The sequence below is a fragment of the Poromitra crassiceps genome (assembly GCF_964638095.1).
Source record: "Poromitra crassiceps genome assembly, chromosome: 5".
In the NCBI taxonomy this organism is placed as follows: Eukaryota; Metazoa; Chordata; class Actinopteri; order Beryciformes; family Melamphaidae; genus Poromitra; species Poromitra crassiceps.
Window position 1 is genome coordinate 42,355,710 of NC_139642.1, and position 25,675 is coordinate 42,381,384.

General features: G+C 42.1%; 1 protein-coding gene across 1 annotated transcript in view; it reads right to left on the minus strand.

The window, feature by feature from the left end:
- The window catches only part of cntn5 (contactin 5), a 179,539-nt gene that overhangs the window by 64,396 nt on the left and 89,468 nt on the right, over window positions 1-25,675 (minus strand). The window contains exons 4-7 of the mRNA XM_083637132.1: window positions 25,008-25,131; window positions 24,725-24,900; window positions 13,106-13,201; window positions 3,037-3,240 (exon numbers count right to left, since the gene is read on the minus strand). Coding sequence (XP_083493258.1) covers window positions 3,037-3,240; window positions 13,106-13,201; window positions 24,725-24,900; window positions 25,008-25,131 — 600 coding nt within the window. The remainder of the gene's footprint in view (window positions 1-3,036; window positions 3,241-13,105; window positions 13,202-24,724; window positions 24,901-25,007; window positions 25,132-25,675) is intronic.

Sequence of the window (25,675 nt, forward strand, 5' to 3'; positions counted from 1 at the left end):
AACAAATACTGTGCGTACAGTATGTCCACATCGCGTGAAAGCAGCACAAACTAAAGCCACATTCACAAATATAGGGCAGCTAGTTGTAACAGCCCCACTTCAGATTCAGAATGGATGACTGTTACACTCCTACTGCAATACTCATTGTACAGTACAAGTCCACCTTAATGCATTTATCTTGTATTTATCCTGCCTCAGCACGGTAGAGGCTTTTCCCTGAACAGTAGAACCAAATCAGTATGCAACCAAATGTCCAAATGCATCAGAAACATCTTTCAGCTAAGTAGTGACCACCAGACCATCCTGTAATGAAATTATGAAGAAGAATTAGTATAGGTAGGGCAAAGGTTGCATGCATCTTCTCAATAAATACACTAAAGCCAAAAGAGAAATGAAAATTAGTCTTTGAATTACACCTTGAATCAATCCAGGTTTTGGCTAAACAATTCTTCAAACATCATCAATTAATGATTGTACTGTAAGTTAGGTAAGATCATTTACTTTGTAAGTAATAATGTAATAATAATGTAAGTAGTGTAGAGGTAGTGTATAAGTGATAAACAGGATTTGGTTTGACCATGGCACCGGAAATATGTTGGGGGGAAAAATGACATCTAGTATGGATATTTTTCTAAGGTCTTCAATAATAATTTTCAGAATAGTATGGAGAACATGGCCCTGAGGGGAGGACGTGCCCCTGCAAACATTATGCTACAATGATACAACTGTCAGCGTGGAGAAATGTCTTCTGACAGTAATAACACCAGCAGGGCCACGGCCCCAGCAACAGACACAGGGACAGACTGAGCTTCTGTCAAAAATTACATTTGTGCTTCTTCTTCTGCAGAGCACTGGAATAAAACCATGGGCTGGCTTTATTGTGAATTGATCATGTGTATGTTTATACCTATATGTTTGTTTTTTTGGCTGATAACTGATAGCTTGGATTGATATTTTGTGCCAATACTCAACATGTTTGAATAGGACCATTTTCAAAAAGGATTTAGCACCTCGCCCTTACTGTAGTTATATACTTGAGATGGTGCAAAAGCCTCTGAAACAGCATTTACTGTAGATCGCCATGGACAAAGTCTCATTGAAACCCAGAGTAATGAAAGCTGTACAGAGCGATGTTTACCCCACGCCCCGCCCCACGCTGTGGGGGTGTTTTCTGCAATCCTCCGCTGCGTCCCGGCAGTGCGGTGCATAGTCAAAGTTGATTAATATTGAACATATCACGTGTCCAAATTACACCAAATTCGACACTGCACTTCCTCAGTTCCCAGCAACACACTCGCCAAGTGTGAAGTCGATCGGACGAATGGTTCTCGAGATATGTGATAAACACACATACAGAGAGTCCTGCGTTTAGTAGAGAGATATATCTTCAAACTAATATATCATTCCAACCTAACAATTCCAATTTGCTATAATGGTTTTTGTTTTTGACACACATACATGTAAGCTTCATATGTGCTCTGATCCAAAATCAGTTGTCACTGGTCTCCACAGTGACCTGCTTCTATTTACAGCAAATCTGACATAGGAGGACATGAAAGTGGCTGGTTTTGAGATGTCTGTCTCTTTAATAACAGCTGCATTAGACCTGAGGTCTGTGCTTAGCCTTGCTCTACTCAATGTGGATTGCGAAGTGAGGATCAATGGCATCCAGCAGGGTATAATGGAGCCCAGATGCTTGTTTTGATTAAATGAATCAGGGCTGGAGCAGACAGTGGTGAGCCACACAGAGATCCAGCTTGAACTGTCTACTCTGGACCAATCACTCACTTTTACTCAGGCACAGATTGCGGTGTCTGATTGGTCAGACTCCAATGACTGGGAACATTTGGATGCCTGCTGTGAGGTGTGCCAATGTAATTTTCAGCATTTTACACCCAAATTCTGAATATATAAGGTCACTGAACATCCATGAGATTTGCAGAGCAAGAGCTGCCAAGATAATATTTGGCATAATAGGCCTACAGCTGTAGAGATTTGATTTGGCCATGTTTGTGTTACTGGTGAGAGGACCCTCCTCCAACCCACATATCATAACCACATGTCACAATATGGCTACCACTGTTCCTTCATCAAGCGATGTATCATATTATTAGTACATTGATATCAGGCTGACCACATGCCCTTCTCATTTTGCAGCTTGGTTAATGAGAGGAACAAACCAATTTAGCATGGTAATGTGCTTAACATGAGTTAGTCTCGGAGGACCATTCACACAAGGTTATGCAAATACAGAGGGAAGAATGTTGCTGGAAGGGATGTAATCCTTGAGAGGTAAATCTGTGATGCAACATTTAGCGCAATCTGGTCGCAGCGTCACTGGGGGATGTCATCTCCACGGTTCTTTGAAACGTTGACAATGACAGACAGCTGTGTGAGGTGATGGACATCTGTGTAGTCAGACGTCAAGGCTGTAGGTGAAAACCTGCACCTGACTCCAGCAGACAGCTCCCGAGTATGGCTCCTGAGAGGCTAGTATAAAAGAGTGAAATCCCATCCACAGGCAAGGGCCATTGATCCAGTTAATTTTATGCTGGAAAATGATTTCCCTGATGGCCAGTTTCACCAAAGCACATAGTGCGAGTGAAGAAAGCTCCCCACACTCATGTTAAAGCATTGCTCAATACTCACTATCTATTGTCAGTGTGTATGGAATTCATAACATTTCGCCTTAGCATGAGGTTCATTGGAAAGCAGCAGAAGACTGCGCCACTGTATCTGAACTCACATTTTTCCAGACACATTACAAGCATCAAAAGCATGAGCAGAATATAAAATCTGCTTTTAGATTTTCATCTGCACTGAGCAAATTCAGAGCTGGGAAGAACGGTATTGGAAATCAAAATACATTTTTATGCTTAAATGCAAAGAAAGGACATTCTGTGATTCTTTCGGCAAGGCAAATCTGTAAGGTTTAGCCAATGAGGACCATTAGCTTTGATCTGAATAATTTATCCATTTATCCAAATAAGGAGCCATCATCTACAAGCAGTGGAGCAGTATGTTTGTGAGCCTTACCATCGGTTTTCAGCGTCAGAGGCGTGGGCGGGCTCAGGACCCTGGCATTGGTCGCCATGTTCTTCACAAGACAGATGTAACTGCCCACATCTGAAGGTTGCACTTTGGAGATGTACAGGTTCCCAGTTTCCTGGGAGATGAAACGCCGGCTGTCCTCAGCAACGAATGAGGGGAACTCATTGAACACCCAGCTGTAGACGATCTCTGTAAAAGCAAGCAGAGAGCATAAAGATGAGAACAATGCACGGCAGTAGTACTTGAGTCCAGTCTTGAAATCACTTCTGACTTCTTGGACTTGTCTTGGCCTCTATTTTGGCTTGGATTTGACTGAATGAATGGATGAATGAATTTGAGCTCGTCTTGGTCTCAACCCCCTTTGGACCTGGTGTTGGAATTGATTTGGGCTTAAACGTTTTGGACCAACTTGTTAATTTATATGGCGAATCACCTTTGACCCCCGTTGATTAGACCTGTCATCCAGTGTGTGTATACACACAAAGGGTGCATCGCCTGGCTCCCTGGTTCAGCCTTGAGCCTTGTTTTCTACTGTGTTTTATTGCTTTATTGTAACATCAACCTGCAACATGGACCATAATGTAAATTAGCGTCTATAATCTGGCATATTTACATTTCATGTAAATGTTCATTAATGTGCATGTGTCCCTGATCAATTAAATAAATACATGAATAAATAAATAAATAGATGAATTAATGAATTAATTATTCACCAAGAAGTCTTAGAAGAGGGCAAAAACAATAACCCCAGAGGCTAAAATGAAGGTGACTGTGTGGTAACATACTGTAATTCGCTGTGCTTACAAACGTTCTCCGAATAGGTAATTATTAAATACTGACACATTTCACTCACTTTTGTTGTAAATGGTAAATGGTAAATGGCCTGCATTTATATAGCGCTTTTATCCTAAGCGCTTTACAATCAGTAGGTAGTCTACATTCACCCATTCATACACCGATGGCGGCAGGCTGCCACGCAGGGTGCCTACACACCATCGGGAGCAAGGAGGGTTAGGTGTCTTGCCCAAGGACACAACGACGGCAGCTGGGAGGGAGCGGGGATCGAACCGCCAACCCTTGTGTCATTGGCCGACCCGCTCTACCTCCTGAGCTAAAGCCGCTAAAGCTGTTGTACACAGTAGTAGACTGTTTAGGGCCAATCATCCCTTAGAGCAATACACAAATCCCAGTGCTGAAATAACAATTCTGAGTGATCACAGTCACACCATGACACTTTTGCTTCTTGATGCAAACTGTGTTTCACAGGATAACAAAATTCCCATCAATACAGCATGCACTGTAGATTAAATCCCTCTCTTCAGCATTTAGGGGAGATTCTGGATTGATGTTAATAAAGCGTTTTCAATTGCATTCATCACTGTAATATGATTGGCCCAGATGATCTCTTAGAGTAATTACAATAATGATATAATAATTTTTATGTGAAAACTGATTAATATTGATCTTGTCATCTTGTAGATGAGAAAGCCAAAGCAATGGCTGAAAAAGTAATCTACATTATTGCAGAGCCGCCGTCACTGTTGATCCCAATATTTGGAGTTAAGGATGGATAATAAAATTAATCAATTTTCCAATTAATAGTGGGAAATAAACAAACATAACAGTCTACGGGGGCTGTTTGGCTGAAGCTTTGATCATTTTATCTTTTCGCTATAGATTATGTAATGGTTAATGCCAGAGGGTGTATAGTAAAAGATTTAAATGATGATGCAGATGCAAAGAACCACTTGAGGTGAGGAAGGCAATGTTATACAGTATTATGACAAAGTTTTTGAGGTTTTGTTATTATTCATCAAAGGTCACAGTAAGTGGGGATAATGAGGTAATGGGGGATAAAAAAGTCAAGTATGGACACAGTCTCAGATCAAAGATAAAAAAAAAAGTTTGTTTTTCATAAGATAAGACATACTGTATTGTATGTGTATATTAATTTGAATTCAGGGCTTCAAAAGTGTGATTTCTACCTATGGTCCTCTCTATGCCAGAGTTATTATGCTGTTTATAGCTGAGAGACTGCAGTCTGAAGGGATAAATACAGTAAAGGGTGTACCTCGCAACACAAATTGTTATGAGACCCAGTATACATCAAAATGATAGATAATTAACATGATAGGTAATTAACCATCATTATCAATGATACTGATGGTTAATTTTTGGACCTTTATGGACCAGGTAATTGATAATTTATCAATTACCTGGTCCATAAAGGTCCAAAAACCTCAGATGCTGTATGCAACATATGGGCCATGAAAACGATTTGTACTGTATAGGTGATGTACTGTATCAGGCTCAGAATTGTTAAAACTGTGCTTTAAAGAAAAATTGGGCTACTGATCTTCTTTGCATGACTAATAAATTCCAAGCCCACTTTGATTAATGAGCCACTGATAATCTATTGCTCCGTAGTGGGAATATTATGTACTTCTACTGTATATTGTGTACATACAGTAACCAGGAGGCTAGCAAATGATCCATGCTTTAGCTGCTGTTTTTGCTGTGTCCAATGTATCCAATAGCAAGCTTGGCACAAAATGTAATTAATTTGTCAATTTTTGCCTTGTACTTTTCCTCTAAAATGTAGACTGTAGACACTATTTCTCCCCCCCAGATTTGTCTCCCATTTTCTCCCCAATTGTACTTGGCCAATTCCCCCTGCTGTCTCCCCCGGTTGTTGCTCCATCCCCTCTGCCGATCTGGGGAGAGTTGTAGATCAGCACATGCTTCCTCCAATACATGTGCAGTCGCCAGCAACTTCTTTTCACCTGACAGCGAGGAGTTTCACCTGCAGGACGTAGCGCGTGGGAGGATCACACTATTCCCCCCAGTTCCCCTCCCCTCTGAACAGGCGCCTCGGGCGACCAGGGGAGGCGCTATTGCAGTGACCAGGACGCATACCCCACCGGCTTCCCACCTGCAGACACAGCCAATTATTGTGTCTGTAGGAAGTGAACCTCTGACCAAGCCGGAGGTCCCGCTGCCGGGAATTGAACCCGGGTCTCCGCTTTTACCTCTACTACACGACATGTAGCCAAACACCCCGAAACTCTCATTTTCCACCACAATGGTAGTTGCTGAATACACTGCATGCAGACTAAATACACACACATTTTGAATGTCGAAAGCTGTAGGAGTTTGTGACAAAGCATGGCAAATAATTATTACGGACCCAAGGTGGTTACTGTGGTCACATGTTATGAAAGAACACGATTATTATCCTATTATCCTACTACTATATACCTTTCCCACTGAGAAATAATGGATCAATTTAGCCTTTATAAATATTTATATCTAATTATTGCTTAAAGATTATCAAGTATTTTTTTATCGAGTCTTTTTTATTTTATTCATGACAAAACAGTGTGGGATAGTGTTGGATAAAAACTGCCTCTCCCTGGCAGACGTGACCGCACAGATGTGCTTTGAATTTAGTATTCTTTGTGATGCATGCTGAGATACAAATCAAATGACAGAAAATGGAAGGATCACACAATTGCTTGGAACAAAATAACATGTGGTTTTCCAGGAAAAAACCCAACAGTAAATTGCCCGCAATTCTCAACCAAAATATGACTAGAGACCATCTTGCGATGGGATCACACCAGCTGCACTTAAAATGAATGTGGGCCAGGGATGTAAAGTGCTGGGGGCCAACGTGTGTGTCTGTCTGTGTGTGTGACCACCACGACACACCGCGACCACTGTGTTAGCACTGTCGCCTCGCAGCAACAACCTCGGTCTGGCCCAGGTCCTTTCTGTGGTGAGTCTGCGCAGCATGTTTTCCCTGTGTTCGCATTGGTTTCCTCCCACCGTCAAAGACATGGATGTTAGAAAGACCTCAACAACGGAGCAGGCGGAGGATGGTGTCCAGCTAGTCTTTGGATCGCTGCAACGGCTATGAAGGTGGAAGAAGGCTGCAGCAGGGGGGGGACCTCCAACTGATATGGAATCCATGCCGTTGGCCACAGGTCTGTCTGTCAAGGTGGCTGTTTGTGCACCAGTCTCTCCACATTAAAATAAGTCACGCACATGCAACCACCTGTAGGGGATTTAATATGTAATAATAAAGGACCCCACAGGAGGGACTTGCAACACAAGCTGTGATGTAGCCCCAAAAGTAAACACATATTTGAAGCAAATGTATTCTGGCAAAGCACAGGAGCACTTCTTTGTGTTTGCATATCGCCACTCTTTTCCAAGAAAAGTAGGTATTGGCTGCTCACAAAAGTCACTAGCAGTTGCCAGATGATGTCATCCAATAATTTGCATATCAATATATACCGCTGCACTGGTTATGCACGCCGCGGTGTAGCCCGTTTTAATATTAAGTGCTGACGCCGCACGCCCGGGTCAGTTTCGGCGTACACCGGTAACAACTACAAGTGGACCCTATCTTGCAGTCCCTGCTCTCAGGCAGCGGAGGGAGGGAAGGCAGGGCATGAGAGGGCACTGTGTGGGAAGCACTGAGACAGGCAGAGAGAAAGAGAGAGAAAACTGGCATCAGCCATGGGGTTTCCAGCAGCGCACCTGCCAAGTTTGAAGTCGATCGGATGAACGGTTCTCGAGATGAAACACTTTTTGTGTGCCAGTAGGCAACACAACATGCACATGCCCAAATTGCATGCAATTCGGCACTGCACTCCGTCAGCTCCCCCTAAGCACAATCCCCAAGTTTAAAGTTGATCTGACAGACATACAGACAAACAGACAGGTCCTGGAATTATAGTATAGATAGATGTTCCCCACCAAAGGGAGGGGACTATGGATCAGTCTCCGTCCGTCCGTTCGTTAGTTAGTCACACTGTAACGTTGACTTTGTACCACTAGGGGGCGACATTTACAATGAATGGGACTGACCCAAAGCTGGATGTATCGCTGATGGGCACAACGGTCCCTATTCTCCCACAGGCCTTCGGCGCTAAAACGGGCCTTAAACGCAAAAAAACGTGCCTTGCGCCTGTTTCGGGAAAATAGCAATAGGCTTTAGGCTGCCAAATGCGCTTTAGGCCGAATGGGCGTGGCGGAGTCCCTGAATGCGCCGAAGTGGGCGTGGCGGCGCTAAATACCGGCGTACTACTATCTTCCAGCCATCTTCCGACCTGGCCGACTTTTAGCGCTTTGCGCTTTTGAAAAGCTGGCCTAAAGCAGGATTCTGTGCACCGGGGACAGGAAAGTGAATGGAGAATACAATATATAGAAAAAAATACTTTAGAATACAATAGAATATAAGATTGCAACCCTTCTCAGGCTTTTTGGGTGAAGCTGTAATGCAGTTTCATAAATTTAGTTTAGGCTATCATAATAATCCCCATTTATGTGTAATATAGCTCTACGTTTTATTACCCCCCCCCCCCCCCCCGAAATTAGCTAGGCTACTAATATTACTAATATTCCTAATTAATATGTATTATTATTTCATTCAGATAATTGACATTATAGGCATGTATATCGTTTAATGTGAGAGAAAGGGAGAGAGAAAGAAAGAGAGAGAGAAACTGGATCAACTGTTGTGTAGCGCTTCTTCAAACCCCACTCTTCATTACAGCTATTCATTACAGAATTGTCTGTTGTATTTATTTTTTCTGTGTGCAAAGCATAGAAAGTTATAATTATTTCCAAATGTTTCCCCCGTCTGTGGCAGCGGAGCTGTCCGAGGTGCTGAACAAGCGCAGCGCATAGACGGCCACCTGGGGCGGCTCACTCAGGCGGTCCAGGACTGGGCGCGGGGCGTCGGCGGGGTAATTCTCCTCCCCAAACAGTGCGCGATGGTACATTTGAACCTGAATGGATAGATGAATAAACAACTTAAGTAAAGAGTTGTTTTGTAGCTATTCAAAATGAATGGTGGACAGATATATCACCTGATTCGCCAGCACCATCTTCTCCTCAGCTGTGAATTTAGTGGATCGGTTTTGGTCTGCCATATTGATCACACTGCGCCAGCTGCTGCCAATCTGGCTTTTAAAGCCCCTCTGATTGATTACTGAAGATTTTATTGAGAATGAACATATTTGTCAGAGCCTGTGGGCAGGGGGTGGGGGGGACGCATATATAGGCCAAATAAAATACTATTACTCAATAATAAAATCCTGTAAATTAAATAGAATTAAGTTATCAGATCCAGTAAAAGTGATAGGTGTCATTCAGAGGATGTTGCATCGTGCAGTGGGGGAGGAGAGATAAAACGATATCATTCTGGCCATCTAATCTCATGACATCCAGCCATAGGCAATATTTTTTTCTATCAGATGCATTTAGAAATTATTTTCACTTTGGTCTTGCTATAGTGTAGCGTATTTACATGCTTGCAGTATTTTAACTGCAGTTATTGGTTTGAGAAGCATAATAATATGGAATAATAGCCTATATATGGAGATAGACAGACCGGATGAAGGGAGGGGGGGGCGGCGGAGCCCTTGGCTTTGTCTGGTTTTACCGGATTTGTCCAGGAATTGGAGCTTAAAAGGCAAGCGTGTGTCTCTTCCCTGCAATTCTCCAATGAGCGGACAATGCATAATTTTACGCTTAAAAGGCGTGGTTATAATGGTTGAGGCTGAGTTTAGCGCCGATACCAAGATATCAAGTGCGCCTTTCCACGCCCACTGCTTTGCGCTGCGGCTGGCGTTCGGCCTAGAAACTGCGCGGCTGCAACGATAGAGCCCAACATGTTTACTATTCATTTATTTGTAAACAGAACTGATCAGCCGCTGGTGTCACTTGATTGGCGGGCTGGAGTTGGCCCACGGGCCGGCAGATGGATAGTGCTGCTGAATGTCAACAGATGAATTAGCAAAGGCAACATTATCTCCTTGATCTCGAGAACTATTAAATACTGCTGGTTGCACTAAGGAGAAGGAAGTACTGGTTTAGGAACAAGAAATAACAAAGAACAGGGTTAATAATCCAGAGTTTGAGATACCACACAAACTACAGTAGGCTGATTGTAGCCCATTGAACAGCCTCTTTCCCTGCTCAATCATGTGCATCTCACTCTCTGTATAGTTTAATCACACAGTAGACAATACATATTAATACTAAAAATATTTGACTGTTTTTAAGTAATTTAAAGGATCAATATCATTTGCAATCATTTTAACATATCACAGGTCACAATACCGTAACTTCATAAACTATAAGATTGTTTACCAAAGACACACATAAAACGTGATCACATGGGTTCAAAGCCATGAAATGGAAAGTAATAAACTGTTTACATCTCAGTGACTCCTAATTATTTTCACTTATGAAACCTATCTAATTTAAGTGGCATTTTAATGTCTCCGAATCCTCCCACAACCCATTTAACCCCAACATTGTTTAATATCCTATATACAGTATGAATTTCAATTGTTGACACGCTCCAACTCACCAAGGCATTCATCACACCAGCAGATTTTATGACTAGGGCACTTTTTTTTTATTACTTCAGGTGTTGGAGGTCATTTTTCAATTTTGTCAGAAAAGCAACGTTGACTATATAAATTATCAGCTTGCCTTTACTGCGTGATCACAATCTGTAAACAAATACCATAATATAAAAAAAGGCTCAACAGCCCATTGAACATGCAGGACGCGGAACAGAGAGAGCTGGCTTTTCACTCAGGAGTAAATATTCCAACAAGGTAATAATCCACAAATGACAAAACATCACTTATTATTATTGGGATCATATTTCACCCAGGTTAAAAAGGCGAATGACAAAAAAAACTTGCCTTTATTAACCCATTGATACCTGATGCAGCATTTGCGTGTATATCCCTCATTTGTGTGTGTATCCCTTTAAGACCACGAACCGCATCATGCGGTTCGCGGTCTTAAAGGGATACACACACAAATGCTGCATCAGGTATCAATGGGTTAATAAAAGTCAGTGTTTAAGAAATTTAGCTATTCTGAACTACATACACTGAACTACGCATACACTATTTAAAATAATTAAAATAGTTTTAGATTATTATATTAAATTCAGTGATGTTTACTGATGTTAACTTTATATTGCCATGGTGTCCAAAAACCAATCAGAAGCCATGGTGGCGTATCCGGCCCTGTCAATGGTTTATTGTACAGATAAACAGGCAAAATGAAACAGTAGTATAAAATAACGATTGTAGGGTAAATGTTTCATAGTTTTACTGGTGGGGATGATTAGGCTATTAAAAATTAACAATTGTGTTTTCTTTTTGAAATTACGATTACAGTGCAAATCACATTCACTCATTATTCTTTTCCCCACTGACTTTTCTCCCATTGAGCTTCACTGGCAGGACATAACACGTGGGAGGATCACATTTTTCCCACCAGTTCCCCTCCACCCTGAACATGCGCCCCAACCAACCAGAGGAGGTGCTAGTGCAGCAACCAGGAAACATTCCCCTAATCCGGCTTCCCACCCGCAGACACAACCAATCGTGCCTGTATGGACGCCCGGCCAAACATTCACTCATTATTCTATCCATGTATTCAGATTTGATATCTCTATTAATCAAGGATGTGTTTGTCAAGGGCTGATATTTTTCTCTCTACTGTTCTAAATGCATTGCTGCCACAGAAATAGGAAAGGACGAGGAAAACATTGCAAAACTTTCAATGGCATTTTCTCAAAAGTGTTTCACAGCATTCAACAATTCCAAGATACATCATTTTGTAGATCTTTCATTTCTGGTCTTCCATTGTTTGCAAAACCAAACAAAAAACCTCTGGGGCCCATAAGTGGTGATGTGTCAGCCTCTGTTATAATTACTTGTTTGTGGCTTCCCAAAGCTCCTAGTTCTAGGAAGGTTCCTGGTAAAGGATGGCTCAAATGCAGATAATCAAGACAACTGATCTGAACTTCCTCATTAAACCAAAATGCAAGCAGCTCTTAGAAGAGACTTTGGATATTGAGGTTATTTGTTCTGAATTGCATGTCAAAGGTACAGCTGAGTGATTTATACGTCTATGCATTCTGTATTGATCCACTTCATCAGACAAGCCATATAACATGAGGGTCTCATGTCACTGTGGCTGAAACCTTGGTCCATGTTTGCCGCTTGTACTGTATGTGTTTATGTGTGTGTGTGTATGCCACAAGACTGTAACAAAACTTTTAACGACAGAAAATCACTATTGGCACGTCGCTGATCTCATTCCACAACCTCACAACCCCTGCCTATGTTCGATTCTAATTTCATGTCAGTCACACTGGTAACCATTCAAAGGAAAGCCTTGCTTAAAAAGAAAAGGCTGTGTGTGTGCAGCAGCTTGTCCTGTAGTAAGCATGATGAAACGATTGCATGCACCTGGAGCACAGGCAACACCTGTGCCCAGATTAATGGAGAGCCTTAGATGCAAATCAATTGCACTACACTTTAATTTGTCAATCAGCGACGCTTAATTGTGAGCGTGTCTGTATTTTATTTATTTGTTTATTTCCAGCCAGCCATCCTGTCACTGATTTTCTACTTGCTACCATGTCATGCAAAATGGCATCCAGGAATGGGAGCTGGTGCTGAAGAGCAGTTGGCAAACGTTCCCACGGGAGCAGTGCAGCCCTGTACGACAGAGCTGATGCAAACAGAAACCCGGGATGATTCATGGCTCACATAAGAGCTTACATTAGCGGACAACTGCAGAAAGGGATATTCAAGATATGCCATTAAAAGGGAAGTGTGTGCTTCTCTGCCTATGCGAAATAATTGGCTGTGTAATATTTCTATTCACTTCTAATGATCCAGCAAATTTGATCTCTGAGAATCTGTGTTGGCTCTGTTGTGTCCCCATAGCTTAACACACTCATAATTCCAACAGCACGGATGGATGGATAGAGGATGGACGGACATAAAAATTAACCATCAAAATCAATGCCAGTAATAATAATAATAATAATAGTAAACAATCAATCAACCGCCTTGATAGAATAATAACGACAATATGTTACAGGAATGGGGAAGAATAGTGATGAGTTTACTGAAATTCTCAGTTGCAGAGAAGCAACAGTATCAAAGTACCGGTAGTGTTTTTCTGGTGCATGGTCGTGAGTGTAGGTGTTCCCTCTTACCTGGTGAATGAGGGGGAGGCGTGCACATGAGCACCACACCCTGGCCCTCGCGCACAGACACCCCACCTCTGGTCTTCCCACTGAAGGCACCTAGATCTGCAACAGCACACAACAGACAATCCTGCTCAGTCTAACAAAGTAGAACATTTTTAAGGTGTTAGTTAGGATATTAATCTTTGCCCCAACAGATACCCTATCAAACATGTCTCTGCGATTAAAAATGGTAAACTTGTTACCATAGCTACAGTAGCTTGTTAGTTTTAAGTGTGAGATTAAAAAAAGAAGACATTTCACACACAATTTCACAGATGAAGGGTGCCTACACTCAAATGAGTTTGACTTTGAGTCTGAACAGAGCAGCCTACTCCATTGCAATATTATTGGATATTATGCATACTATTTTATCTATATTATTTACTGTGGAATGCACTAATGTTTTACCTGATTGGTGTTCTGTGTGTGTGTGTGTGTGTGTGTGTGTGTGTGTGTGTGTGTGTGTGTGTGTGTGTGTGTGTATATCTATGTACAGCAAAGCAGGTTTGACTCAATCCTAGAATATATTTTGGATTCTAGGATTTGGCAGGCCTAACGCTGCCTGTTTAATTTCTAGTTGATCTAATGCCAAACTGTGGAAATCCAGTGACAGGCTGCTGACCCAGGGCGATTTTCTGTGTCTGCATCAATTTCATTCCATCACTTTGAGGGTCAATGTTTACCATTAGCCTGGAACTGTGGGTTAATTATGCCTCAGACTGACCCGCATTTCTTCTCAAATTTTGGCACATTAAAGAAGGATCAAGGTTCCTGCCCTTTATCTCTAAATGTAACACATAGTCAATTTCCTGTCAAATTCTATTTCTTTTTTGCTCAAGGGATCAATCCCGTGTACAAACCAACCAACGTGTTCAGCTCACACTATGCTGCATACAGTACTGTTGCCTGGGCTCAGACCTTCCAATCTGCCCACTCTACTGAGTTGAGAATGGCTGCTTCTTTCTGCGATTACCTTGGTTTAAAGAACAATTTGACAATGAGTGCAGAGGGGGACTAACAGCGTTTCCAAGCGGTTGTCAAGTGTGCTGAGGAGAAATAACAACAATGCCGCCCGCCATACATGAGAACGATGCTGCTATCGAGGCTGTTTTAAATCAATTAAAAGTACCAATTACTTTGAAATCCAAATGCACTCTGCTTTGAAGGCATTTATTCAAACGGGAGATTTTTTTTCGCTTTACGTTCTCACGATTAGATTCAGGCAATTACTTTACTTTACTTTTACTTTATTTGTTTATTTGGTCAGGACAGTACACATTCATGAACAGTTACCTATACAGAGTCATCTATATGATAACAGTAAATATGTCGGATTTAGCTAAAAGCTAATTTGCATCCGTAGTCCTCAAGGCTTAAAAACATACATACAATTAAGCAATATCACATGAGAGGGAGTGCATTGTTGGCTAATATTGGCACTGCTGTGATTCGGTCGCAGGCACGAGGCCGCAGGCCGAGTGCCGTAGATAATCACAGCAGTGCCAATATTAGCCAACAATGCACGACCTTGAGTGTGATATTGCTTTTATACAACAGTTCTATTAAACAAAGCTGATAAAAAAAAAATGACAAAAAGCTGAGAAAATAGATGATTTCTGTATTTATTCCTCCGCCAACAAAAATAGTCCCCCCAGCTTTCCCTTTGCAGAAAATGTAGCCTAATCAGCCGTCAGGAGGAGGCGTAGCACCTGCCAGAGATCTCCGTGTCTTATCAGCGGAGACCGTTTTGAGTCCTTACCCTCATCGTCGTAACACAGCCAGTTCTCCATCTTTTGAAGCATGATGTTAGATTACAACGAGCTAGTTGTGTGGCTTAGCCTTCCAAAATGTTGCTGTTAATTTTTTAGAATGTAATACCGGTACATAGAATTGGGAACGTTACATTCAATTTCATTCAGACTGTCTTTCTGGCTCAATCGCTGCCATTTTTCCCCCGGAGCCAGGGAGGGTGAAAGGAGGGAGGGTGAGAGGAGGGAGGGTGTTTTACAGTAGTGGCTGAGAGAGCGTAGTGGCTCAGTGCTCCAAGCAGGTCGCGATGCACATTTTTTGCAACATCATCCAATCAGGGTGCATTCCCTGGCAATTCACATGGACGCGCATTGCTACGACCAGCATAGTTAAGACCAGACGTAAGCCGTGTTGGTGCAACAGGCGTAGACCGACGTAGGAGCTACGACCAGGCATAGTTAAGACCAGTTGGTGCAACCGGCCCCTGGAGGTTTCCGCATTAGAATGTTGCTCCCCCTCGTCCTCTTCTGACGAGCATTCATAGTTTAAGTCAAAAGTTATGTTAGGAAAAAAATCCATCTTTGCGCTCTCGGTTATGCTTTGAATGACGTTCAATGTAACGTGGCTGGTGTTTGTTTTGTTGATTAGAGCAGCTGTGAAGCGGAGTGATATAGCCTACCCTACACACAGTGAAGCGCCAGTGCATTATCGTGAAATATAGGCACTCGTAAGATCCCTCTTGTCCAATCAAATTGCTCGGCCGGAACTACCTGTTGTATAACATCAAATACAACATCAAAACAGATACAGTAGAAAAAATGCAGATATAAACAACAACAATGTGGCCAAATGGACATAATAATGGTGCATTAAAAACGAAAGTGCGCGGGATAAAAGTGCGAAATTACAAAAGAATAAAGTGCAAGGGTAGAGATATACGAGGGCTGAAAGTTATAGTTGGTTATGGTTGCAGTGTTGAAGAACCCTTGCTATATATATGAGAATTAACTGACGTCATATCTGACGTCATTGCAGACGTCATACTTGGACTTTGACTGACCACGTCATACTAGAACTTGACTGACATCAGGGGGTGATCGGGTTATGCACGAGTGGCCTTCAGCTTGAAGATTTGTTTTGAGCCATTCCTTGAGGTTTATTTTGAAGGTTGGATATGTGGGGCATTCCCTTATTGCAACTGGGATACTGTTCCAGATTTTCCCACTAGGACATTGTTACTGAAGGCGGTGCGCCTGCGGGGAATCTCGCAGTCTCCTCTCTGGCAAGCCCTGGTGGTCATGCCTTCTACGGTTCTCTGTTTGAGAAACTCACGCAGAGGAGGTGGCGTGAGACCATGAAGACATTTAAACACAAAACAGGTGTATCTAAAAGTTAGAGGCTTAAGTGCTGTTTTACAGACCAATGACCAGCTCGTTAAGCAGTAGTCGAAGTGGGAAAAAACCTTGGAATGCAGAAACATTAAGGCAGCATTGTCATTCAGTAAGTTTCTGATCTGCCTAAAGTTTGCAAGGTTATATTTGACTGAATTAATCATATTTTTGTTGTTTCCTGAAGGAGAGTTGTGAGTCCAGGATGACTCCCAGGTATTTGAACTTGTTGGTCTACAGACCAACTATGTTGGTCTGTATCTAGTGATTGGTCAGGGAAAATGGAATTCCCCTGGGCAATGTCAGACTAGAAGGTGGAAATGGAGTGTAACGAGTTGACAATTCAAAGTGATATCAGGGAAGCTGGATTTATCCCAGTACAGTACAGTACAGTACAGTACAGTACAGTTGATCACATAAGTTTGTATGCAAAACACTAACCTACTGTACTGTGTGCATTGCATACATTTGAAAGCCACTGCAGAAACACAGGGGCAATTCAACAACAGGGTTACTGACTTTGTAAATTGATAGACAGACCACTGCTACTGTACAGTGATGACTGATGAGGAGTTGGTCACACTATAGCTTGCTGAAAGAGCTTCGTCTGCACATTGATCCCATTCAATAATGTGATTCACAATGACCAACTCACCATGAAAAACAAAAATACATGAAATAAAATAAAATCGTGAAGCAGCGATGAGAAACCAGAGAGAAGAAAAGCTTCTCCAAGCCCAGGAAGAATAAATATTTCATAGCGATTGTTGCCTTTGCAGTGGAATGGGCCAGAGAGGGAGGGAAGGAGGGGGGAGCAGCCTGTCATGCCAGCTGCATTTGCAAGCTTTCATTTCAGAACAAATCAATCTGGCCAAGCCGACCACTTCCTGTGCTTGGAAGAGGATAGATCCTAAATTGAATGGACAGTTGTATCAGCTTCAGACAATGTACAGTGCATTGTGAGGCAGCGTTCAGGTTGGGAGCTGCAGAATTTGAAATCCAGACAATGGTGGAAACCTTCTCCTCTGGTAATGGATTTGGCACCCAGTTCTAAAAGAACCATGATTTATAATTTTGGATTCTGTGGCTTTGGCACCTTAACCCTTTCCCTTCAATTTGATTCTCCAAAGATTGGACTGTCCGCTCCATGCTGGGACCCTCCGAGCCTGGGTGCTGATTGGTCCACTCCATATTGTACTGCGCTTCGACGTGTGAGCTCGACTTGCCAGTTTATGGAGATGTCTTGGACTGCTAGACAGATATACAATCCCTTCATCTTGCTCCATTTGCTATGTGTGACTAGCAGTGATTTATCCGTGCTAACAAGCTGCCACCAGAGAATAGGAATGGAGAGCCACTGATTGTCACCATGTTCGCTATTGATTCGGCAGCAGCTGTCACCACCCTGTCTTTCTCTTCTGCATTAGCTACCCTGCTACCCCTTTGTGTTTTCATCCAAAGATGAGTTATATCTATGTACCCTCCTGTACTATAATGGGCAAGTAAACAAAAGATAGTTTAAATACATTTGCTTGTTCTTGATAAAGAGGAAAAGGAATGAAGTGAGTGAGTGAGTGAGTGTGAGTGAGTAAATAAATGAACACAGACAGAAACAACTACCGTACTGTCTAAATGATGTAGAAGAAGCTCTGTACATGATCCACCTGCTGAAAGAAAACGACTTGGCAACCGATAATACCAGACCGTGGGTGTACTGTACAGTACTTGGCAGCAACCAGGTGTCTATGCTTAACGGTCCCTTTGCCTTCGACGACTCCCCCAGGATGCAGATTGTGGAAATGAATGTTTTTAGACGCACCTGGTTAAAGCCACTAAATGCAATATTCAGCACTATAGACGCCACCAATCTACTACTATATATCTAGCGAGACAGGTGAGTCATATTGTTTTGAGCAGTGGACGAAGCCACGCCCCCTGCCTGCCTGTGTTGTGAAAACAAGGCTTGTTCGTCTCCAAGCCTGTCTAAGTGCCGGGCCGCCCGCTGGCTGCTTTGTGCCTGTGGTGTGCGTGTGGCGTTGTGTGTTGTTGGTTTCTGATTGTATAGCAGCTGTGGGAGCGTGCATTTCGGGGGTTTTCGTTTCAGTGCGGTCGGTCAATTGTGGGTCGCTCTGCATGGCACAGGCTGTCTAGTGCAGACACAGCTGACAGCTCCCATCCCGGACACAAACTCTTTGAAATTCTCCCCCTCGGCAAGAGCCTGAGGTCTGTCAAGACCAAAACCTCTCACCACAAGAACAGCTTCTTCCCAACTGCCATCGGCCTCATCAACAAGGCCTAAAAGGCCCCTCTACTAAGGATTCTACCACCCCCCCCCCCCTCCCCAATACCCCCCAAGCACAGCCGAATCCCCCCCACTGACATGAGCCCCGCATCATATGTCACTAGTAGCAGCAGCTGGACTACACTTGTTACATTAAAGTATTATAGCTGCTTCTCCTACCAGAAATGTTTACTCTTATTACTATTGTAATGTAATTACAACAATGTAATTGTACTGTAAATTCCTATTTAATGCCTATCTAACACTCCTCCTATTCATGTATATATTGGACTGCACTTGCACTTTTGTCATTTTGTCTTTAGATATCTTCTTTTGATCTTCTGAATATTGATATGACCGCTATGCTGCATACTGACACAAAGACAAATTCATCGTATGTAATCTTTGCATATTGTGGCAATACGTAACATAACGTTGAAAGCTGTGCCTATGTGTTTCATCAACTCTTTTTGTTTACTACTGCTCTAGCTAACTAACTAAATTGTTCAGGGGGCCGCATTGTCAGAAACCTAAGGGCCCGGGGGCCGGACCGTTCCCCGAGCCATTATATGTACACTTGACACAATGCGCCACCACATTTTCGCAGCCGCGCTGGAAATGTAGTTCTCAACGTAAGTTTAAGCAGGAAGACTATAATATCTTTTACACTTCCTTAATTCACTTTATATCTCCACTCTTCAATCTACTCACAAGATCATAATAAGCTGTCAATTTCCGGGTTTCAATGAACAATCAGCTGGTTGCCGCCCAGTCTCTGTTAACCAATTGCATAGTGTCACATCACTGCTCTCATCACCTCTCACCCTACGCACCTCCAGCATAAGCCTATCACGTTGCTCCACAACCCAGTCGTAAGCCAATTGCTTGGAGGCGGGTTCCTTAAATATGCTTGTTTCTGTCTCATACAGCCTCTCAAACACCGCTGCTGTCAGGATCGCACCCTCCTCCTCCCCTTCTCCTCCCGGTCATCGCAGACCTATCCGATTCCAGTCGGAAGAGTCTCATGATGAGTCTCAGAAGGAAGATCACCAGCACCACCAGTATCTAGACACTGCAGGGGGATATATCTGGATGCTGATCTGGGCTGATGCTGCTCTCTCAAGATCTCCCTGCGGTGTCTAACCGCCAAAGACTAATAACAATACTTTATTCTCAACATTCTTCTGTAGTAAATTATTCACTTTATTGTAATAAATATCACTTTATTCATACTTTGGTCTCTAGTCTCTCCTGATTGAACTATTATTAAGTAGGGGGTGCTGTAAGGAATGGAATCTCGACGCGTAATACGTATTCGTATTAAATACTGAGTATCTCATGAAAAACTATTAATATTGCATATTTTGTGTTTAGCTCTGTCTCACAGCATTGTAACATTGTAGTGCAGCAAGAAAGGAAAACTACTGTAAACATTTGAACCATATTTCTTGTTTAGAACCTATAGCTAGCAACATCACACATCTCCTGAAACACCATCTATAATGCATCTTTCTTGATTAGCTACATCACATCGGCATCCCCTGAAAAGCTATTGCACCTTTCTTGTGGCTACATCACAGTATCTACTGAAAAACATTTATAGTGGATCTGACTTGTTTAGCTCACTTTAGATTCACATCACATCTGAAAAACAACCAGTCGAGTGTAATAAGTAAATTAGGTTTAATTGTAAAAAAAATAAAAAAAATAAAAAAATAAAAAAAAATGGGGGGAACTCATTCGCGGGCCGTCGGACTTGATTGGCGGGCCGGATTCGGCCCGCGGGCCGCCAGTTGAATAGCCCTGATCTAGTGGGCAAAACAAAAATTATGTAGTGCCTTTAAAGACCCATTTTGTAGTTTTTCTATTTGTGGAAACTGCACGCCTCAGTTACGCTAATGTTAATAAATGCTACACTTTACTGTTTGTACGTTCAGATATCAGCCTTTTACTGTTTCTGCTTGCACTCTCTACTTTGCTTAGCTTTCTGCAGTGTTTCTAACTGATTTGCTGAGCTCCAAATATCCCCAAATGTTGTCTCGACTCATCTTAGTGAAACATATTTGTGTTTAAACTTTACATACTTGCATAACCTTTCATCTGAAGAGAGTAACAATGTAATTCCTAACTAAGCGAGTGTTAACTACATTCAGAGTGACCCAGACAAACTCAGCAAGACCATTTTGAAGAATTCCAAAAGTATTGTAAGTATTCGGAATAGACTTAACTTCAAATTCTGAATACATTCTGTAGTGGAATACATTTTAAAAGTAACCCTCTGCCTATATCTCATGTAACGTGTGCACCAACTACACCAAGACAATTTCCTTGTATGTGCAAACATACTATGCCCGAATAAAAAGATTCTGATATGCTGTAGTGGTGAAGTTCGCAGTAATACAGCACAAGAGCAGGTACTCAATGCAAATAATTTAAAGATCAGTATGAATTAAATCAATGGCCATTAACAAGTGATCATCAATTCAGATTTTGTAGAAAATTAAGACAATCTTTTAAAGTTCATGCCAAAGCAGCCCCGAAGACTCATTACTACTGTGGAGCTCACAGTGGCTGGATGGCTGAGCCTCAGCCAGACTCATGTCTGCACAGAGACTGCTCTCTTCGGGGAGAGAGATCACAGGCCTTCCTGCTGCCTGCTGCTTCAAAGTCATGGCTGAATAACAGCCCATGTGTGAGTTCAGCAGCTCCGAATTTCAAAACAAAGAGAAGAAAGGGTCCGGTCCCGTCCTACTGAAACATCTTTGGTGACAGCTAGTACATGGCCAGTGGATAGATAGAAAGTCTTGCCTGCACCCTTTCCTGGTGCACTCTGGTTGGTCCACCTGCCTCTCCCCTGATTTGCCGCATGCCATGAAACAAGGCTAGGTGGGGATGGCAGGTTGACAGAACAATATCTTCTTGGCCAAGAGATGCACTCTTGTATATTCACAAATGGCTACACAGGCTTGAACAGAAAGTCAAAGATACTTTACTGTTGGGCACATATCAGATCTGTTTTGTTTTTTACATTTTGAAGGCAACTCTGTAGACTCAACCTATGTATTATTTTGGCCCTGTACAGGGCACAGTGGGAGGTAGAGAGGAACTGCAAATGTAGACTACAGGTTATCTGAATCTTGTGTCTGTCTGTGTATGTATCTACAATAACTATGTGTAACTTAAACGATTGTCTGAATAACCCAAATTTTTTAGGCCTATTATGCTTTTTAAACAAGTTTAAAATGGCAATGCTCTTCAAGTTTCAAGAATCTAAATTAAACTGTATGAAATGTGAAATAAAAAAGGCAGACGCTTCTTGAATGAAATCAAAACTGGCTGCCATGCATCACCCATGGTGGGTGCTACACATTGGTGGTGGATGAGTTGAAAGAATTTGCCTATTCAGTTTGAATCCTTACAGAAACAGCCAGGGCAGCATAATACCTTCTCTAAGTGTGTGCCAGTGTGTATCTGAACTTTATAATCCGGGCAGTCAACACTTGTGTCGGTGCATAAGAATGTGTGGTGCTGACAGGAACAAGAAAAGAAAAAATCAAGTTTCAAGCTGGGTGATAAATGCCCACCATTCGTTATGCTGAAAGAGGGGAGGAAGGCTCTGCATCCAAATGTATGCTGCAGGGCACCTCTTTGTTTCTCTGACTAGCCCTTTGAAGGGCCTCTTTCCAAAGAGCAAGTATGAGACTATTACAGATTGATGCTATTGCTACTGCATAAAACGGAAGAGATGCACTCATATACACTCAGGTGCCTGCATAAGCTGCTACATAACACCCACGCACAACATTGAAGAAGAAAGCAGTCTGGTCACTGGATGAGATGACGAGACAAGTTTCCTAGATGTAGCTTAAAAAAGCTCAGCAGACGGCGACAGCGACTGATCTCTCAGAGGATCAAGTCAAGGTAACTCTCAGCAGAGCTTATCCACAAACACTCCCCACACTGGCTTCTTTAGAGTTATCAAAACAAAGACAAATGATAAAGCTTTGTTTTATTGCCATTTATTGGCCAGTATTAATGACAGTAGGTACCTGCTGTCCCTCAATATAATTGGATTTCGCTTATATCTGTTTAAGTAATAATCTGCAATATTTTCATATTACAGTAGTTTGTTTTGCTATGCTCTACGGCCATTTGATATAACACAGTAGTGATTCAACCTATAGCCAGTTCATGAACACTTTACATATGTTTTATGTTTCTGGCAGCAGCAACAGCGGTTTGTTTGAAATAAACAGAAAAATAATTGGGTGGTTAGTATGGGCAGCAATAGCCGCCATGGATGAATAGACAATGAAAAGAGCGGTACCTACAGAATGCCACTTAAATAAATAAATTAATGAATCAATCAGATACCTTAGCACCAAAGATGTTGCCACAATCAAAACAAAATCAAAACCAAGGATCGTATTTAGTTTAAACTATCACTCTGAGATACCTACAGTACAAGGAGAGGTGCCCATCACAAAAATCAATTTCCCCATATAATTGTGCTTCGCAATCAACTGACTGCCTCAAGTACTTTTTACTGATTTGATACTTAAACCTGGGGTGAATGGGGGGGGGGGCAGATGAGGGTGCAGGATAAAGTGCAGCTTCTGACTCTCGGAAACTGGCAGCACATTTTGGAACTGTGTGTGTGTGTGTGTGTGTGTGTGTGTGCGTGCATGCGTGCGCGTGCGTGCATGTGTGTGCGTGTGTACTGTGTGTGCCTGTGTTTATCCGTTTGGACGGTTGTATCTGCCAAAACCTGTGTTATATTATATTTAGGACAGTTCTGCTTCTGATTTTATTTTACTTCTCTTATGGAGCAAAATATTGTAAAGATCCTGCAAAGATGCACGAGTAATAGTTATGGCTGGAATCCTAACAACTTGTGCGCAAAATAAAAAATGTACAGCACACAACAAAATAAACGTGTGAACTCTGGTCTGAAGAAAATAGACCATACAACATGCCTCTCCTTTTTTGCTGCTTCTGCTGTTTCATGCAAATGCAACGACCATTTGTTTATCTAATTCCCACAATAAGAACTTTAGGTCCACATAAGAACACATTAGACCATGTACTTTGTAGCAACAGCTCACTGAATAAGAACCGTTAGCTCCCTGTTGGCATGCCAATAAGGCTATTATGGTCATTGCTCCTGAGGAAACAAAAGAAAACAAACAATGTATTTTCCTGCGAGCAGCCCCTCTATGCTCTATGCATGCTGCCATAGCCTGTGATGATGTTTTCGAGGGGCACAAGGGGTTTACTGTGCTTTTTGCTCTCATTTACCATTGAGGCATTGAGGCATGACATTTAAGGGCACATGTCACCCTGTTAGCAGTACAATTCAACTGAATCTGCAGCCAGTGGACTAGTGAACTAGATTCAACAACAACACATTACTGTAGAGTTTGTTTATTTACCCCCGGAACCAAACAGGTGATTTTAAGTCAGAGATGAAGAGCTGGAAGGCAATTATTTACGTCTCTAAAACGTCTCTAAAATGCCTTTCTACACCTCCATCGTTGAGTCCATCCGCACCTCCTCCATCACTGTCTGGTATGCTGCTGCTACCCTCAAGGACATCTGCAGACTGCAATATCATCCACTGTGCTGAAAAGGTGATCGGACGCAGCCTGCCATCCCTTCAGGACCTGCACACCGCCAGGACGCTGAAGCGGTCTCGGAAAATCATGGCCGAACCCTGCCACCCAGGTCATAAACTCTTTGAGGCACTCTCCCTTGGCAGGAGACTGAGGTCTGTCAAGACCAAAACCTCTTGTCACAAGAACAGCTTCTTCCCAACTGCCATCCGCCTTTTCAACGAGACCCAAAAGCCCCCACGAATAGGGACTCTGCACTCCCCCGGCCCCCGTCATACATCACTTTAAAGAGAAATTGGACTGCACCTTACATTTTTTGTGATTGTCTTTCTGTATTGTTTTTGTCTTTTAACTATTGATGTGACCGCTACGCTGCATACTTAGACTAAGTCAAATTCCTCCTATGTAATCTGATTACTTACTGTGGCAGTAAAAGTGAATCTGAATCTTTTCTACAAGGGTTTTGAGGAGCTTCATGCCAATGTATGTCATGCTCTAAATCAACTTGTGTGCAACTGTGAAAAAGGTTGAATGGAAAGAGAACAAAGCTACTCACAAGCAAACTGCAAAAGAGCGTCCCGACTTAGGATGGTTCCATAGCTGTTTTCTGCCTTACACTGGTACTTCCCAAAGTCACTGATCTCACTTGCATTGGTTATTATTAAGTTTCCATCGATGAAGTTGTAGCGGTAATCCGCCTCTGCATCTACTTCTGTCCCATTGACGAACCACCTGAAACACAACAAGAATAGGAGTTTGCAATGAATGACAATCAAGCTAATCAGCTGAGGGAGTAAGATTGCAATTAGCAGACAGACAAGTATGCCAATATGCCATACCTGTATGTGGGTTGTGGATTCCCCCGTGCTTCACAGTGCATCACCACCTTCTTCTCATCAGACTCCAAAGGAAAAATAACATCGTCTGGCTCCTGGATGAAGACCGGCCCAAACTCTTCATTCTCTATGGACCAAAAGAGACCATTATTGGAGGAGTGATTATTGCCCTGCTTAAAGGAGCATATCACTGAAGTTTAACATTAAATTACTTTATCCCCATTTTGGTCAGTGAAAAGGCACTGCCTCCTCACCTCCATTACTAGGAACAAGAGAAAAGGATTTGACCAGCCTCACTGATGGCATATCGAAGTACTGTACAGCTCAAGAGAGAATTGGAATTGTAAAAAGAAAAAGAAAATAAATAAATAAATAAATAAATAAATAAATAAATAAATAAATAAATAAATAAATAAATAAATAAATAAATAAATAAATAAATAAATAAATAAATAAATAAATAAATATATATATTGTTGTGACAGTATACCATGATATTCTGCAGACAAGAATAGATTTTTCTAACGTGACTTTGATATAAAACTCATTTGGGTGTTTAAGCTAGAGTCCCATTAATTTTCAATCAAGAAGCTCTAGGCTGTACATCAGCATGTCATCGCACAGCTGGATCCTTTTCTTCTTCTTCTTATTTGTTTTTTTGTTTGTTTGTT